This window comes from Peromyscus californicus, unplaced genomic scaffold, assembly GCF_007827085.1.
Source record: "Peromyscus californicus insignis strain IS unplaced genomic scaffold, ASM782708v3 Scaffold_6__1_contigs__length_162567912, whole genome shotgun sequence".
NCBI classification, from domain to species: Eukaryota; Metazoa; Chordata; class Mammalia; order Rodentia; family Cricetidae; genus Peromyscus; species Peromyscus californicus.
Window position 1 is genome coordinate 38,057,426 of NW_026294584.1, and position 19,708 is coordinate 38,077,133.

General features: G+C 42.1%; 1 protein-coding gene across 1 annotated transcript; it reads right to left on the minus strand.

The window, feature by feature from the left end:
* Positions 1–572: 572 nt before the first annotated feature.
* Tmem229a (transmembrane protein 229A) lies at positions 573–8,636 on the minus strand. Its single transcript, XM_052719842.1, is given in 2 exon segments — positions 573–8,191; positions 8,193–8,636. Coding segments are annotated over 2 exon segments (1,113 nt in total). The 3' UTR covers positions 573–7,522.
* Between the last annotated feature and the right edge of the window lie 11,072 nt (positions 8,637–19,708).

Here is a 19,708-nt window from a genome sequence, read left to right on the forward strand (position 1 = left end):
AAGTAATGGAGCCTTGTACTTAATGAAGTTCCTAAACAGAAAAGGTAAGAATACATGAAATTAAGCTGTTCTCTCCTCCCCAGGCACAGTGATTCTTGTGTATATCCATAAATAATGAAATTGAAGCTACACGTTGTCATCTCGAGAGATTCTTAATTACTGCTGTCCAGTATTGAAGCAATCAATATCTCCCTACCTTCACTGGCTGAGTGTTGGGATTTGAGGTATGCCACCATGACTGGCCTCTTAGGAACTTTCTAGTAGACAAAGTCATGGGGTGGGGGTAGGTGGTTTGACTATGAAGGTCTTAGTAGATTTGATGATCTCAATTATTGATTGTGGTCAAGAAGATGGCAGGTGGCCATATGTCCAGAAGATCTGGGTAAAATTATGGTATCGGCAGGCAAGCTAGATGATCTCTTGTTTCCTCAAGATATACAGTTCTATGATCTTTGGTTTAGTTGTGGTTTCTTTGCCTGAACTCCCAAAAAACTTCAACTGTTCTACTATTAAATTATTGCAGCTTGGCTCAGTAACCTGATTATTATACAAAATTAGAAAAATTTCACTGGTCAATAGTAACACAATAAAATGTTTATTTGTTATCCAACAAAACAGGGTATGCAGTGTTTTGTGAATGTAACATTTTGTTAGAATGTAAATTTTATGTTTTAAGGATTTAGACTATCACTCATCTTTGTGCATATGTTTAACCATAAAAATAACACATCCATGTCTCCAAGACTCTTAAACACCACCTTATCCTTACTATTACTCTTCTGTGTTCCTGTTTCATTTGTTGGCTGTGGAAATCACCATGATGAGCAAGTATAATGACAGATTTTCTTAAACTCTACATTTTACGAACTTGAAATATGAATGCTTGTTCTGTTGTACTCCAAGAAACTCAGTTAACTTTTCTTCTTGTTCATTCATTGCCTCTAATAAAAACTTAAAAACAAAATAATTCTCATCATTAATGTACAAGAGTAAATTTCATTCAACGTTTGTCTCCAAAATGAGGGTATAAAAAAACAGGCTGTGACCACTTTTCACAATCAACCCATTATTATTCTTTCCTGAGAGTGGTTTTTCAAAATACTTGAAATTCAGGGTTTCATAATCTACAGGTTTATTTATCAGCACCATAGGATTTAAAGATATGTGGTAAAATATATTGCATACAGCATATGTCTACATTATAAGGTAATCAAATCTGTAGCTAGATTTTTCTTAATACAGCAAGTACAATTTATTATTTTTATTTTCCTCTCATATATTACATCCTAACCACAGTTTCTTCTCTCTTCCCTCTCCACAGCCTTTCCTCCCCACCTCTCCTTTCCCCCAGACCACATCCACCCCACCCTTAGAGAAGAGTAGGCCTCCCAGGGACATCATCTTATTGTAACAAGTCACAATAAGACCAGGCACATACCATCACATCAAGGATGGATGAGGCAATCCAGTAGGAGGAAAGGGTCCCATAAGTAGGCAAAAGAGTCAGTGACTGCTCCTACTACTACTGTTAGGAGTCCCACAAGAGTATCAAGCTACACAGCCGTAAAAATATATGCTGGGGACTTAGGTCAGACCCCTACAGGTTCCCGGATCTGTATAAGCCTCCATGAGTCCCGGTCAATTGATTCTGTGGGCATCTTCTCTTGGTGTCTCTGACTACTCTGGTTCCTCGAGTTTTTAAATGGGCATGATGGCCTTTGATATTTCAACAGTACTTGGCTAGCTACTTGTTTCTTTGACATCTCTAGCCTCGTGATCCCTGTGTTTGCTGGGACAGGGGTGCATGTGTAGGTGGGAGTGTAGGTTTTGGAGAGAAGGCAAGGGCAGGACATCAAGGACAATAATTTTCTACCTAATTCCTGTGAGACAAGGTCTATCACTGAATCTGATGCTGGGTTTGTGGCTCAACAAGTCCCAGCACGCTTATAGATGCACATGGCCATACCCAGATTTGTATGTGGATACTGGGATCCAAACTGAGGTCCTCATTCTTACTCACTGAGCCATATCTCTGTCTATTAAATTCATTTTTCTGGTACAACTGGTAAGTTAACAGTCAATTTCACCTGGTGATATTCTGTAGGCCAGTAGAGTAACTAGTCAAATCTTTCCCTAGTTTTAACCATGTAAAGACTTCAGTGATTCATGCAGAGTTCATGAATTTAACCTACTACCATACTTATAGCCAAGATGTTTTTAATTTCTGAAATAATAATAATAATTCTAAAAGCCCTCCATCCTTTGAAATAGCAAAGTCATAAGAATAGCAAGAAAATTAAGCATGGAAATTTTCAATGAAGGGGAAAGAATTTCATAAAAAACAAAACAAAACAAAACAAAAGAACTCCATGGAATGAATGGCAAGCTATTGGCTCCTAATGTTTTGGCAGCCTGATTCCTTTACTGGTTGAGAATGGACTTGGTGATTCTGTTGGTGACAGTGTTCCTTTCTGTAGTGGATAGCTGTTCTAGCTATGACCTTGAAGCACCACCCCCTAGTGAGGTAACAACAGGTAACTGTTACACCTGCCTATGACCTTGAAGTACATGCCCCTGGGGCATGGCCGCTGGGGTGGGTTGGGGGACCCTTAAGACCTGGGATGCATATAGGCGGTATTCTCTTCAATCCCTCATGGTTTTGGATGCTGGGACTAACCAGGCAGATCTTGGAAGATCAGCATGGGACATAGTTCAGCTTTCCTGGACCCTACAATAAATACCTGTGCTATAATGAGTTACCCCCTAATAAATTCCCTTGTTCATTAAACAGACTCTGTGGATTTCTCCCATCATCCTTCTACTTAGTCTTTGTGACAAAATACAATGAAAACTAGAACATTCAGTCTAAATAGAATCAAGGAATCATCCCTCAGAGGGCCTTACTCCTGCTGTGGGTGAAAGGCCCAATGCTTTAAGTGGCATAGTTTCTTGCAAAGTTTAAATATCCTTAATCATAGTAGACATACGTTAATTTCCAGCTGGGAAAATTGTTTCACGAGAAGTTTTACGTCTTGGGAAACTTCAAAGGTACAAAGAAAATTAACCAGTTCTGTATATGGACAAGTCATTCCTACTCCCCTCCCTGTCTGGTAATCTTAAAAAGTTCATTTTAAAATTAAGAGAAATATCCATATTTGCATTTTTTTCTACATTCTGAGAAAGTGTTTTCACCAGAAAGCTTTCTCTTCACACACCACAGAGCGTTTTGCAATCTGGGTTGCTTGTGACTGGAATCAACTGCCTGTGTGATGGCTTGCTGCAGCAGTGTGAAAAACGAGAATGAGGCCAAGTCTAATGAATGGGTTCATTAGACACAGAGACAATTGCTACTTTTGTTCCTTCCTCTGCTACCAACTCTACGAGTAGAAAAAAAAAAAAGTCCTGGCAGCACAATAGAACCATCCTTAACTGCCACCTCTCATAGTACCACGGAATACGTGTTTGTGTTTGATGAAGGGAGGTGAGGGGATGATGCATTTGATGGATGATGTTTTGTTTTTTAACTTTCCTTTGGTAAAGGAGTTAGCTCTAGTAAGCACTGTTAGAGTTAGTGTATTCAAAATTAATTGAAATGGTAAAGAGTTGCAATGCCTTTTAATGTATGGAAACACTGCCTTTATTACAGTGTCAGATATTTCAGTACAATGGCTTACTACAAAGTGTGTCATGAGTTCTCCCTGTGTTCAGATATATAGATGTTTTATGAACCTTCAAAATGGAAGGTAAGCCCAACCTGTCCACCAAACTCTTTCAATATCTTTCTTAAAGAGAACCAGGTCTGCCAAACTGACAGAGACTATTTCAAAACAATGAAAATTATTTTTTAAAATATGTGTCAGAAGAAAGGATTATCCAATTAAGTATGTTTCTCAAACAACAAAACAGGTCATATGTTTCTAAACTGTTGTGTGTTGCTTGGTTGAAGTATGAACTGTCAATTAACAGAACACAAAATAATCAAGTACACCAAATCATGGGAATGTTTGAAATAACTCAATAGGTTAGCAACTTTATTGGAGCTTTTCTTTGATATCTGGACTTCTATATTCATTGTTAACATGAAAATTCAAGAGTTTATATTTCTCTTTAGATTCACAGAATTTACTTAAAATTTCAAGTACTTCTAAAAAAAAATCCCAGCATTGTATATGTTAAGCACACTTGCTACTTTTATATTTTTCTACTAAGAATGTTTTTCTTCAGTAGAACTCAGGATCAATGTCTTTGCAAAAATAGAGGGTTTTTTTTTTAAAGACAAGATATCATTATGTGCCCTAGGGTGATCTCAAATTTGCAATCTTTCTGCCTTAGCATCTTCAGTATTGGCATTGCAGTTGGGTGCCAACACACCTGGCTACAAACTTTCTCACTTTTGGGGTGGTTAGTTCTTACAATGATATCTGCTCTAAGAACAATATTTAATGTATAGCAGTGATTAATTATATGTATATTCATAGCTTGTGATAATGGCCTACCTTGCATCTTGGTATATTATCCTTACATTTTTATGTTGCAAATTATTTTGGTTTATAGGAGGAACTTCCATTCAGAGCACTGCTTAAATATAAAGGCATTATCTATGGAGTGAAAGAAGGCTGATTGTCAGTTATATATCCTGATATTAATTCATTTGCTATGCACCACATAACAAAAAAGCAACAGGAGTCTTTTGCAAACAACAGCTGTCTGTGCATCTCTAACATCATAGGGAAGAACAGTCCAGACATGATCCAAATCACTGAGGCCAGTAGACAGGCACAATCAAGCTGCTGTTGGGAACTGACTGGAGTCCAGCATCCACTAACTTACATATAAATGCTTAAAAGCTGTGTAGCTTGGGTAGTTACTCAATCCATTTGGGCTTCAGTTTTATTGCCTTCATCTATAAAAGCAGGGTTGTTGCAAGATTAAGTGAATATATACACACATATAAATATGTACTTAAAATATATACTGTATGCATATTCACTTAAGGCATAGTATGTAAGAATGTGTTGTTAATTTGATATCTATATAATACATACACACTTTAGAGAAGTTTTTCAGAGAGCAAATGCTATTTAAATATTAACTATCATACTGACTTAGCATTTCTGCCTCTAAACTACTAATAATAACAATGATTTGATGGTTCTCTTATCGTGAAGGGTCAAAGATCACAGCAAAATGCCTCCTTTAAGAGGTGGAACAAATGCAAAACGAGAAGCCCTAAGACAATACACTGAGTTACCAGCCAGGCTGATCACTTCCTGTATACACAGCTAGCAATTTGGAGAACTAGCATGGGGACTGTTAGTTTGGATATTTTTTTAGGAATGATGGATTGCTATGTTTCAAAGATAGGACTGATGAGATTCTAGATCCTGCTGCTCATTACTTGTTACTGAAACAGCGGTCTTGAAAAAACCAAGCAAACAACAAAAGGAGTATAATTTCACAACATCCAAACAGTCAATTTCCAGCTTTATAAAGACAGACATCTGTCTATTGGTTCATTATCATGTATACACAATCGTAGGAAGTGCCTACTGATTACTGGAGGCTGGGTAACTATTTCTTGAGTAAGTCTAATGAGTGAAAACCTTACTCTATCCCCTTGACGATCATAGTATTAAAAGGAAAATAAAACGGCTTGTGTTCCTAAGTGGGGGATTTCTGACTCGGAGACAGTTAGTAGACTCCTCAGTGGCTCTGAGAGATGCATAGGCTGGAGGTGAGTGGGGACAATTTCAACAGCCATGGAGCTGACTCACATTCACAGGAATGTGGGGTGTTCAGTGGTGCCATACTTAACTCAGATTCCTGTGCATGTGCCACATTTGAATTCCAAATCCCTTGTCCTGCGTCTTTCTAACTCTGCTGTGTCTACTTCCATATTTTCCCCTCCAGCATTTTCAGAAATCTTTGACCCGGTACAGTGTCATAAAGAATTTAAGAGAAACCTCTGACAAACATTGAGCTGACTTTTAAGCTCTGAGTGATGAGAATGATTAGTTTGTCCTCATCCATTTTACAGGTGGGGTTGACTATATGACATTACTTATAATTTAGCTCATAACCTCAGAGGATGGATTGATATAGCACGATTAGAACCATGCCTGATGTCAAATCTAAATACACATTCTCTTCAGTTCTCCTAGCAAACTGTTTTTTTTTTTTTAATAGAAAACATCCCTTTTTACAGCACAGGCAATTGGACAATTCAGACTCATTAGTACACAGTCTAAGTTTTCCTAATTATCTTTGTACTGAAAGCTGAGAGGTTGTTAGTCATCCCTGGCTGAGCCACACTCCATTCGCCTCACTCTTCTAAGTACAATAAAACAGCAAACGCCCTCAGAGTGCATTATTAATCAATTAGATATAATTTCTTAGAATGGCTTCCATCATCTCATTTAACTCTGGAGCTTTTAGGCATTAATTAATCATAAGCTGTCAAAAAGCTATCATGCACTTATAAGGTGCGTTACCATGTCGGGCCTGACCCCAGATCTGGGCCTGAAAGGGGAAAGAAAGTAAGGGAGAACTGGGAGAGATATGGTGAAAACACACCAGCAAATAGAAAAACAAGTAGGCCTAATGAAATTAGAGGGAGAATTGAGAGTCATTTTATTCCACGGTACTGTTTCTATATCTGAAGCTCTGCGTAGAAAAAACGGTACTGAGTGTTAGGACCCCATGGAAGGTGGTAGAATTTCACTTGGCCCTGGGACATAGAGGGTAAACATTTAGGTTATTGCGCACACAGTTACAAAAGTTTAGATCACACATGTTCTGATTGACGTTAACACAGTAGTGTTTAAGGCTAGCCAACACTGGAAAGCAATCATTCCCAAGATGGTGACCAAATGTCTTAACACAGTGTCACCTGTCGGAGTCGACAGCAAGGACGTCTCACGTCAAAATGTGTTCACGGGATATTTTCACACTTGCCAGCTTCCTCTCACTTGTATACTAGACAGAGGCACTTTAAGAGCTGTGGTTTGAAGTTTCTGAAGGACATACGAGACATGGAGTTTCAGCGGCCATTGGTAAACATGGCAAGAAAGTAAAATGAAATTGCAATAATTAAAAAGAAAGTAAACAGCTCATTAAATCAGGAACTTGTAAAAACCATTGTTCTCTGATCTGAAAACTTTCATAGAAGAACAGAAAAGTAAGTACTTATCACGCTTTGAGGTTCAGTGAATATTACCGGTTTCTGATGTTAAGGTAGAGTGGTTTAGCTGTCTGACCTCGAAAAGGTTTAAATTATTGATGAGTTAAATATTTTGAGTTAGTTTTGAGTAACACTTCAATGTATTGAACTTTACATATCGATTCCAAGCAGTCTGGAAAACTAAAACGTCAAGTAAAACAAGTTGGAAGAGTTTAGTAAAGTGTATAAAAATTAAAAGACTGAAAACCACCTCGTTTTAAATGTGTAAAAATAAATTGCATCCAATCGTCATGTTCCTTTCTTCCTTTCTTTTCTTCTTCTTCTTTTTTTTTTCTCCCAATCTTAGCTTGTTGGGACGTACTGCACCCGCCACAACACGTTGGACAGTAGGTCCTGGTACACACTAAGGAACAGCCAACCAGGTAAATACATCAGAGTGATGAGGCCCATGAAATTGAGTGGATAGTGAGAATAGTCCCAGGAACAGGCCCCACACATGCGAAGCCCCAGACCCCAGGACAACTCCCAGGCATAGATAAAGATCACATAGATGGGCACCCGCTTCCAGGTGCCCCAGCCACGGCTGTAATGAAGATGGAAGTAGAGTTTCTCCACCACAAAACTACAACTGCCATACATGAAGAAGGACCAGAGCGACGTGTGTCCACCGCTGGCCCCGTCCCCCTGCCCCAGCACATTGAAGAAGAAGGTGAAGAAGATCTCATCCAGAAAGCCGTGCATTCCGAAGAAAAGGAAGCGGAGGAAGTCTGGCAGTCCTTGGCTAGGGGCCCCTTCGGCGCCCTTGGGGCCGCGGGGTCCTTGTCGCCGGCCACCAGCCTCCAAAAGGACTCGGGCGTCCGGGGCTGCCGGTAGCGTGTCCCTGGTCTGCTGCTGGCGCTGCCGCGGGTACCGCAAACGCAGGAAGCGCTTCAGGAACACTTGGCCGTGGTAGAGCGCCAGTACGTACTGCAGCGCCAGGTCGAGCGCCCCGGGCGCCGCCGCCGCGCCCCCCCGGCCCGCCGCCCAGGCTGAGCAGCATCGCCTGGCCCGCCAGGGTCTGCAGCCCCACGTGCGCCCAGGGGTAGAGCAGGAAATTGAAGAGGAAGGCGCTGGGGCAGCGCGGCCGCTGCAGGTAGAGCTGCTCCAGGGCGAAGTGGGTGAGCGAGTGCAGGAGGCAGCGGTAGGGCGATGAGAAGCCCAGCATCCGCAGGTCCAGGCTGCGGGCGAAGCGCCTGGCGGAGGACACCAGCACGTCCAGGGTGATGCCGTGCATCCCGTAGAAGTACAGGCGCATCCAGGCGGGCAGCGCGCCGCGCTCGGCCGGAGCTTCAGCAGCGGACAGCGGCTCAGAGCTGCTGGCCGCTGCCTGGCTGCGCAGCCCGCCGGGAGCCCCGGGTCTCCGGGTCGCGCCTCCCCTCCGCGTGGGCCCCTCACACGCCACGTCGCTGCCCGCCATGGGCTACTCAGGTGTCCGGGGCCGAGTGGCCGAGCCCCGCACCTCCTCCCGGCCGCCGGCCGCCCCCGGGGGGCGCGCACGTAGCTCTGTCCGGATCAAGGTCTCCGGGCGCTTGGGGGACGCGCCGGTCGCCCGGGCCACTAGGAGTCCCCGTGCCGTGGCCCCGCCGCGCCCTCCTCTCCAGTCCAGGGCGAGGTGCCGCCCGCCCGCTCCGGCGATCACCCTGTGCGGCCTAAGGAATGGCCCGGCCGGGCGAGGGGAGGTGATGCCGGGGCTGCAGGGAAGAGAGCCGAGGCTGGTGGCAGCCCCATCCCCTCCACGGCTCAGCCCCGCCGCCTCTGCCGCAGGCTCCGGGAGCGTTACGCGAGCGGAGACGGCCCTTCCCCCGGCCCTTCCCATACCCGTCTCCGCCCGGCTCGACCTCTCCCGCCTTCCAGGGCCCCCGCCCCGCCCAGCCTCCCGCGCCAGGGCTTACAGGGGTCGGCTCCGAAAGGCCCTGCGCGCCGCCGGCCGGGTCCCCTCTGGCCATCTCTGCAGGCCCCGGGCGAGTGCTGCGGGGGGGGGGGGGGGGGGAGGGCTCCCGCTGCGTGGGTGGCGGGAGTGGAGAACCCCCTAACAGGTGTGAAGACGAACTGTGGGGCATTCCCGGTATCGTGGAAGCCAGGGCCAGGCCTTGGCTGGCGGAGACAAATGGCCAGGTGCCACCAGCCGGAGGCCGGGCCCAGGACCAAACTGTGGTACTGTATATTTAATGTCCTTATGCAAAGCCAGCTGTGTCCCAGTCACAGAGTGTTAACTGGAGACTCCACGCCTGCCTGCCCGGAGCAGCCGGCATCTGAGTGCTGCCCCAGCCAGGCCGGATCCTCTTTATCAGTCTTTGCCTAAGTTAGTTTACTCAGAGACAAGCCCAGCAGAATTTAAAAAAAAAAAAGACGTAAGGCCCGTCCTGACGGGAGTCCCCTCCAGAGGACAGTGTGCTTGCTGCTCCTGGCACAGACTAGGGCTGGTTTTTTCTTCGTGAAGAACTAGGTCATCTCAGAAACACAAAGTGAAATAGAGCGCCAAGCTTCTGCTTTTTCTGTCTTTTGCCCCCCCTCCCCCACTTCCTGCTTCCACCTTCAGGCCTCCTAGCCTCCCTCACCCCCCTCCCCGTTTCCTCTCCCTCTTCTCTCCTCCTCCCTCCCCTCTCTGTCTCCTCTCTGGTAGAGAGGGTGGAGGGATCTTTGAAATAAATTATATCATTAACGATCCCCTCTCCCAGTTCATGTCTAAGCAGGCACTAGAGAATAATTTCACTCTGTCAGGAGTTCAAATCTTCCCTGGATACAAAGCTTTATGGAGGTATTTTTCTTCTGGAGAACCAACATTCTCTGGTAGTTCTATTTCTGGAGCAACCCTGAGCCTTCTTCCCCCCTTATTCATTAAACCATTTAAGCTACTGTCCACGGTAGCCATGTTGTTGTTGAGTCAGCTAAGAGAGCAAGACGAAAACAAACACCGCTCTCCTGATGACAACCAGCCCGAGTCTGAAGTTAAAGGAAGGCGTTTTCTCTCAGCTATACCAGCAAGTTGTTTCTTCTGCTGACTTTGAAGTCGTCACACTAAGGACAAAAGTGTCAGGTAGCAGACTCAGCGCTGCCGTGGAACTGGAACAGGGCTAGGTACCCAAATTCCTGAACACCCAGAGGAAGAGGAAAAGTGCGGTAAGATGCACGTTCTCTTTAAAAGATGAATAATCTGGTTGGAACGATAGGAAAGAACCTGCCAGGCTTGATGGGGCACACATGTAGTCCCAGCAGCCAGGAAGCTGAGGGAGTTCATGCCAGCTGGGACTACAGAGTGAGAACTCCTCCCCTGAAAAGCAAAAACAGAAACAAGCAAAACACAACAAAAGCAACAACAACAACAACAAAAACCAAAGAGAAAGACTTGAAGTGATGCGAAACAGTCCATTATACTTATGATAAATATTAATAATAAATATTGTGATGGCCTAGTACGCCACACAAAGGGAAAACTGCTTTTGACTTATTTTGTTTGACCTCCAAACAACTTCTCTTTCACTGGACCATTATTCTTCAGTCAAGAAAAAGCACTCCATCATAACTACAGTACACACTCACCCATTCAGCTGGGGTAGGTTAAACTTCGACTGCTTTAAAACAGTAAATCAAACTTCAGAGGTATATATGTCTTCTGTTGTCACGGTTCCAAAGAATGCAGAGAAAACTGGCAAAGTATGTAGGGAAGTCTTTTGTATTAAAGGACTGAGCTTCTAAGAGTGTATACATGCTTTAGAGACAGGGTCTGACCTTGATCTTGTAATCTTGTGTCAGCCTCCGAAGTGCTGAGATTAATGTCATGTGTCATTACTCCTCTTTCTGATATTCTGATTCTGCCATTAAAAAAAAAATTCTATTTTCGCATGCTATATGTGTTCAGTAAAATATTAGTATGTAAGGTATATGTAAACTTTACATGCTTATGTGTATGTATAGTTTATGCTAAATTTTTAATGGAAGGTATAGAGTAAAAAGTTGGGAGCTCACTATTGTCAAGTGTGACATTCTATCAAGTGAGAGAGAATTCTGGAAATCTTATTATTCTGGGCCTCTCCCTGAAAAGTTCCCATTTTCCTTAAAGTGATACAACACAAAGATAAGCAGATGCGAAGTCAAAGTATAAGCACAGTTGATGTCTGCTTCCCCATGTTTCTTTCATAGTTTTGTTGCAGTCTCCATTATAATACCTTAGAAACTGAAAAAGAAGCCAATAAGTATAAGACACAAGGAAATTAAAATTAGACTGCTTTTAGTTCTTTTAATTCAGTGCCTCCTTAAAAACAAGTTGTGAAGAATCAGCTCAGGGCATTATTCCACTTAAACAGAATATCCGAGGCTGGACAGTTTTAAAGAAAAGAAGTTTATGTAATTCACAGGTCTCGAGGATGGCACTGGATTTTGCTGGGCCCTGTCAATGCCTCATGGCAGAGAACATGACAATGGTGGGGGTGGGCACAGAGGAGATTGGGTAGTGAGACAAGAAGCCAGAGGGACTGATGGGTCAGACTTCCTTATAATAATTACTCTTTTAAGGAAAACCCAACTGAGAAGAGCAGCATTGGTGTCTCCTGAGGGTCTTCTGATGAGATGCTCAGCTTTCAGAATGTTCTTCTCTCACCGTTTCCATCACCTTGTAATCCACTCACACTGGGGAGCAGTCTCCCAGATGTGTGGATTACACACATTACCACAGTAATAATGCCAGCTTCTGTTTCTGCCTTATCTTCTAATTCTTCTTTGTTGTTTTAAACACCTCATCACTATATCTGCCAAACATTTATTTTAAAACTACAGAATGGGTTTAATGACCCATGAACATTTTAGAATTAAAATCCTCACATCAGTATCTCTATGAATGTAAAATGCTTCAAAGCACTGTGTGTACGTGTGTGTGTGTGTGTGTGTGTGTGTGTGTGTGTGTGTGTGTGTGTGTGTGTTGTCTTTCCCCATGCCAGGAGCCAAAGCTGACAAAATAAATTTGTAAACTCAACATGTTCTTTGGAGATGGTGACATGGTTGTAAGGGGAATTCAATGGAAGAATCAGAAAGCTGCAATGAAATAGCATCTGCTTGAGGTTGCTTGGATGTAAGGACAGCTGCTCAAAGAATGCTTCAAGGGGCCTACTCCTCGAGAGGGAGCCCATGCCTGATACTGCTTGGACGGCCAGGAACCAGAGACCTAGGGTAGAACCAAATACAACTGGTCTAAAAAAAATATGAAATGATTCCTAATGATCTTCTGCAATATTTGCAGGTTGGTGCCTTGTCCAATCACCATCAGAGGGGCTTCCTCCAGCAGCAGATGGAAGTGGGTGCAGAGACTCATGGCCAGACATAGAAAAGAGAGAGAGAGAGAGAGAGAGAGAGAGAGAGAGAGAGAGAGAGAGAGAGAGAGAGAGAGAGAGAGAGAGACTAACTTGGAGGCCTCCATTGTGTCCCTCCTGTTTGGAGAATCTTCCAGAAGAGGGAGAGGGAAGACTGTAGGAGTCAGAAAGGATAGAGGGCACCAGAAGAACACAGTCCACTAAATCAAATAAGCAGGGCTCACACTGGCTCACAGAAACTGAAGCAGAGCACGGGCCTACCTGGGGCTGCACCAGGTCCTTGGCATATATGCTGCAGCTGTTAGCTTGGTGTTTTTTGAGGGACTCCTAACAGTGGGAGTGAATATGTCTCTGACTCTTTTAGCTGCTCTTGGGACTCTTCCCCCTTGTTCAGTCGCCTTGTCCAGCTTCAGTGTGAGGCTTTTGCCTTGTCTGAATATATTTTGTTTTGCTGTGTTTGGTTGTTGTCTCTTAGAGGCCTGCTCTTTTCTGATGGGAGATGGAGGAGGAGTGGATCCGGGGTAGAGGGGAGGTGGTGGGGGTCTGGGAGGAGTAGAGGGAGGGGAAACTGTGGTGGAGATATATTACATGAGAGAAGAAATTTTAATAATATTTTAATAGTAATAATAATAACAACAAATGCTTCAATGTATTGCTCTTTGGTATATGGTACAGGCTTCTTTGACTTCAAGGATTAAGAAAGTGTCTGAGTAAACATGTCTGTACAGGTATAATAGATTATGTGAGGCCAGTACCTTATGAGACTGGTCAGCTTGGCTATAAAATGATAGAAACACTGCAACTAGATTAGCCAGTGTGACTAGAAAGTAATATGAGAATGAATAGAAGGCCCTGGTACTTCAGAGGATTGTGATCTCTGGTGATTTGTTCCTAGTGGCCACAGGTTCAAGGCTGTTGTGGTCTTTCAGATCACCAGGCAAGACTTCTGTGCACTTTGGAAGATCTGAAGGAAAGTGCTTGGAGAACAAAGAGCTGAAGAAAGTCCAAAGGAAGTTGAACAGGCTAAGACATGATGAGTAACATTTGGCTTGCACCTACCTTTGTACATAACATAGGTTTCCTTATCCATAGTAAATCGTAACCTAATCTGACATAAATATATTGTGAATTACTCTTGTAACAAGTAGCTGAGTCTCAGCCAACCACATGTGTGACTCCTGCTCAGCCTCCTGACTTTGACTTTCTTTCTTCCTTCCTTCCTTCCTTCCTTCCTTCCTTCCTTCCTTCCTTCCTTCCTTCCTTCCTTTCTCCCTCCCTCCCTCTCTCTCTCTTTTATTCTTCCCTCTTCCTTTCTTTCCTCTTCCTCCTCTTCCTTCTCTTCTGTCCTGGGGACCCAACTCAGGGATTCAAGCATATTGGGCAAACACGACCACTGAGCCACATCCCAGCCTTATGGCTCCATTGCTCACATCTCCGTCATTGTTGCTTTAATAATAAAACATTTCCTTTTAATTTGATACTGTCCTCTGTGCCCTGCCCTGAGAGCCACACCTGGTACTAAAGTCAAGGAAGAAGACAAGGCATGTTCTTTGTCTCGGGTACTGTGTGGGTGCGGAGACCCAGGTGAATCTGGAGGGACCTTAGGGAAGATCACCATAAGACATCTCAGAGGTCTAATAGATTTATGAATTTTACTTTGCTTTTACAAAATGTAATTCATCATAGCTAGCTGTGCTTTTCATTAATTCAAGATAATTACTAAAAATAAGTAAAATAATGAAATGTAAATAAATAGGTAAGGATAATGAACACTTCAAAGTTTATAAACCTTTTTGATAACTTAGAACCTTAATGAAAAGTTAAGGAATTAGTTAAAAGTACTAAAACATTAATCATTGATCGTAAGTTTTACCTGCTTCAGCATCTCAATATGATATTGAAAAGCTAAATGCATTTAGGTCTGTTAATAAGTGTGAAAAGTTTCATGTGTTAAAAACTTTATGTCTAGAAGTGTTGTCCACACAATGGTAGGGCACAACTGCTTAGGGTTAAAATTGCTATTAATATATAGTAATTAAACGAGAAACAAAGGAAATGTCATGTAAGGAAAGCAAAGCATGTTTTATGGAAGTTTATGAATATTAGGATAGATATATTTTGTTGTGGGAAAAAGAAAGGGGTTTTGCTCTAAGATAGACTGAATCACATGTTCCCATGTGGTCTGAGAAGGAAATCACATGGATGGGGATTGAAGGCTGTGAAGCATTGTGAGTAATCTGCAGAGAATGATTCTTATAAATTATTAACCTTGTAACTGACTTGCCTATTATTAGAAGGAAATAAATGGATTTTTTTCTTTTTCTTTTTTCAGTAAAAGTTGAGTCTTGACATTGGAAGTCAAACGATACATAGAGTTTTATCCTGTGTTGGAATGATGCTAACATTTTCCTGGAAAATCATTGATTTGGTCTTAATAAAATGTTTTTCAGTTCCTTCTATTAAAAAACACATTTCTGAATAGTTGGTTTGTATAGCTTCTTTCTGTGTTTATGAATGTTCTTTTTCTGTGTTTTATGCTCTTATCTTATGCTTTCTTACTTAAGAAAACTTACCTTTCTCATTAAAAGAGAGGGTTTATTTTTCCATAACTATATGACTTCCTTTGAAACCCACCGAGGTTTCCTAATGGCAGCAGGACTGCATAAGAGGATGATTGGACCACGGGCCTGAGTACCAGGTGTTTGGAAGGGTCTGCACTTGGCTGTATCCAGCAAGGGGGAGGTCTTTTGCTCCACCCCTTGGCATTGTTATAAACAGACCTTTTGAATAAAATCCTGGGCCTGTGGATAAGGATCCAGGCCCACTCAAGGCTATCCTGTGTTTCTCTCTGTTTCTCTCCCCTCTATACTTCTATCTGAGTCTCTTATCCCTTGCTCCTCAAGAGTCCCTGGGGTAAATAAATGTGGGAGCTGTTCTCCCACAGACTTCTCTGGGCTTTTCCTCTTAAATATTGGGTTTTATTTCATTGTAGTCTGTGGTCTTATTTTGACAGATTGAACAAGCCTTCCAAAACGGAATTCTAAATAGAAATCCTTCTGAACTTCAAAGAAGTTTAGGACTTCAGAGAGTCCTACATAGAAAAGATCACCAAAAGACATTATATTGAAATTTTGTCTTTAATATGTTTGTATAGATATGTCATTAATGTAGGGCCCAAAATTTTCATGAGATCCCTAGAAAATTGAGATATCTTGGCATAATATGACTCATCATAATTCTACTTGTTAAATTTTATGTGCCATAGAAATAAAAAAAAAACTCTTTGATTTTTAACCATGGCTGTGTTAAGTCTTCTCCACAGTTAAATTCCTTTCTTTTAGTGCCTTTTTGGAAGTTTCTGGAAACATTATTATCACAAACTATGGTGTCTTAAAGGAGGTTTATGAAAGGGATGAAAGGACCCTAACAGTCGTAGGTTTCTAGTAACCTAGAATGGGTTAAGAATTTTTGCAGACTCTAATAAAGAGAAAGAATGAAAGAGTGCTAGAAGAACTGACAAGGAAGAGTTATGGGTTTCTGTAGGTTGTTCGTGGTTGCTGTTGCTTGCCTTTTTGTGCTCTGGATCACATCCAGGTCTTTGTTTATGATTAGTGAATCTTCTACAGTTGAGTTAAATCCCTAGTCCCTTTCACAAATTTTCTTTATGTGAAGTGTTGCTAATTGTTGTAAGATTTTCTAGATTTATGGTAAATATTTTTTAAAATTTAAGCTGTGGTTTATTAGATTGTAGTTTTGGTGAGTGTTTTTTAGTTTTATGACCTACCCATACACTGAACAGGATTCTAAACTCTTCTGGCTCTCTCTAATTCATTATTTTCATCTTTCATCTCTCCAAGTATGCTTGAGGACTAATTGCACTCTTTCTGAAGCCATACAAGCCAAAGCTGGGCAACTTCATATAAATTTCAAGGGATAAATCTCAAGGCAGGTGCACAGGCTCTACAGAGTTCAATAAAATGGCCCATTCACTAAACAATGCAAAGGTTGTTTGCATTGAAATATGAAAATGAAGTGACTTGTGTCAACCATAGCAAAGGAATATAAAAGCTTCCAGGTTTTGAAGGAAGGGCTCACAAAAGACTATTCTAGAATCATATCCTGGTACAAAGGCCAATGTAACCATAACAAATAATACGCAAGAATATCTGCCCAACAACTGTCTGTTTACTTTCAGACTGGTGACACCTTTGCCAAAGATCTTTTCGAAACAGCTTGTGTGACCCTATCCATTTCTGCCTTTGGTATCTCCATATCTCAATACCTTTGGGAATACTCCTTATTTACTATGAAATGGACATTCTCACTTTAATTGTATTCTATATACAAATATATTTACTTTAAAATAAGTCTCAGTTGTTATTTATGTTGACACCAATGACATTCATTCTGTTAACTTGGGATGTGAAGTTTCTGAATTCACGGTGTGAGCAACTTTTCCTAAAGCCACACACAGCCGAGACTCCCTATCAGATGAGACCTTTTCACTTGCTCACTTCGCTTTGCTGATGCCTTGCTCGTCGCCTCAGTTACAGAATTTCACAGTCAGTCGCATCTGCAGGCAACGAGCCATTGTCACTCCCTGCTTTAGATGAAGCATTTCAATTGTGGATCACGACCCATCTGGGGCTACCTAACTGCATGGGGGTAGGGCACAATTGAAAGGTTTCTGAAACATGCCACAGCCAAAATAAATTCAAACTCAGACATGAAATAAATCCAAGTTATTTCTGGCAATGCAACATCTCTGCAGCCTTTGCTCTGGACACGTAACATGCACTTGTCACTCTGCTTGCCATCACGTCACACAGCGTTGACACATGCTACCTGAAATGCCTTGACATACTGGAGACTTTGCATGCTGTTAATAACAGTGTGTTTTTCTGTATATGAAAGGTTGTTCTTGCACTTAGCTATGGAAAAATAAGACTTTTAATGTTGTCCTGCCCTCATTCCTTAGCATGTAATTAGTATATCTTTGGACTGTGATGGGTTAGAATGTTTCATTTTAAAAGTTGGTGTTTGGCTGGGTGGCGGTGGCGCAGGCCTTTAATCCCAGCACTTGAGAGGCAGAGGCAGGCAGATCTTTGTGAGTTCGAGGTCAGCCTGGTCTACAGAGTGAGATCCAGGATAGGCACCAAAACTACATGGAGAAACCCTGTCTCAAAAAACCAAAAAAAAAAAAAAAAAAAAAAGTTGATGTTAGAGTTGGTGTTAGAACTGCTGGTTTGAGTTCCATAAAGCAAAACAAATAAAAATCATCAAATTAATTTGGGCTTGAGATTAGGATAGAATTTTCAAAAACTTTTGAAATGTCTAAAAACATACTTCTGCATTTTGTTCTATGTATTTATGGGTCCCAGTATTGATTATAAAATCAAAATATCAGTTACAAAAAACTTGAAGATAGTCTGCCTTACAGTATCAAATATTTACCCAAGATTTAACTCTCTATATAAAAGTAAATGAGAATATTCTCATAAGTATGATTTCATCTTTAATAATTATATGTTAGTGAAAATTATTTTCAAAACAAATTTCCATATGATTCATGGTCACTAGATATCTGGTTTATATACATGCATACCCTGGGTCACAAAAGAATTTCACAGGTGGAAATGGATTAAAAAGTCCCGCTTTTGATAGCCCGCACTCTGCCTGGACCAAAAAACATCTGAACAGTGGCCGCTGCCTCTTCCTTTACAGGGATAACTATATTAAGTTTAAATTAGGGGCTCAGTTGCAAAATAAAATAGAGTATATTTAGTTAAATGAATGGGAGGTTGTTGGGTCCATTCTTCGATGAATTCAAGTCTAGTTCAATTGGGGACCATGGGTAAGGAGCATAGTCCAAACTCTCAGTATTAGATTTAATCACAATTATAACAATGTTTCTCTCATTTTTTATTGGCTCAAAATCAGTGTTGTGTTTGCATGCAGCCCTGTATTGAACATCATGTGATCTCTCTGACTGTAATGACAAAAACTCAAAGATAGAAATGGAATGATTTTTTTTTTTCTTATTTTGGCTTTAATTTTTCACCTCCTTCTACACTGGCTGATTTTGGATTGTTTACTTAAAGTAAGCCTTGAATATTTTTTCAAAACGCTAACATCAAAAACATAAATTACTGTGAGAAACTATAGACCCACGAGTGACATGTTAGACTGGAAACTCAAAATGAGAAGAACGAAGAGTAGTGTTAAGCCTTAATCTTGGGTCATACTTTCATCCAGTTGATAACCTATCCAAAGGGGAAGGCCATGTCTAACAAATACGGGAGACCACGCTTTATGTGTTTCTGCACTAGGCTGCGACAGATTAGAATTAAAATAGAGTCATTCATGTTAAGTAGCACATAATCAAACTGAAAATTTTTGGAAGCAAGTAGAGTCCCAAAAGGAAGTTCTCTCTGATTTAAACGTTACTACTACTACTACTACTACTACTACTACTACTACTACTACTACTACTATTACTACTACTACAAATGCCATTACTACTGCTAATATTCTGATCCGTCCCCTTGAAATCCCGCCCCTTGGCACCGCCTTGCGTCCTGATGTAAAAGCTTCGTTTTAAGGAAAAACTCCTCCCCTTCTTCTCTCTCTTCGGCTTTTACTCCCACGAGGTGTGCAACCCCCTCCCTCCGTCCCTCCGTCCCTCCGTCCCTTCGTCCCTCCCTCCCTCCCTCCGTCTCTCTCTCTCTCTCTCTCTCTCTCTCTCTCTCTCTCTCTCTCTCTCTCTCTCTCTTTCTCTCTGTCTCCGTCTTTCTACCTTTCTGCCTCTTCCTCTCTCTATTATAATAAACTCTCCACGTGGATGCAGCGTCTGGGTTGGGAATTACTGGCCACCACCGCCATGCCCGAGTGCATCTGCCCAGCATGTTTCCCTACATGCGTGGGATACCCTCGGGGGTCTCCCCCTCTCCATGTAATAATTCATAACAACCACCACCAGCACCACCACCAGCACCACCACCAGCAACCATCACCACCAAGAAGAACCTGGAGAAACCAGCAGTGGCTTGAGTTCTTTCCACTCTACCTTGTTGGGCTGGTGCAGTCTTACAAAGCTCACGGTTAAACTATTGCTGCTCAACTCTGAGAGCAAGGAAGTTCATTAGTGATCTGTGGTATGTTTAATCAGTGTCTCAAAGTGGAAAGA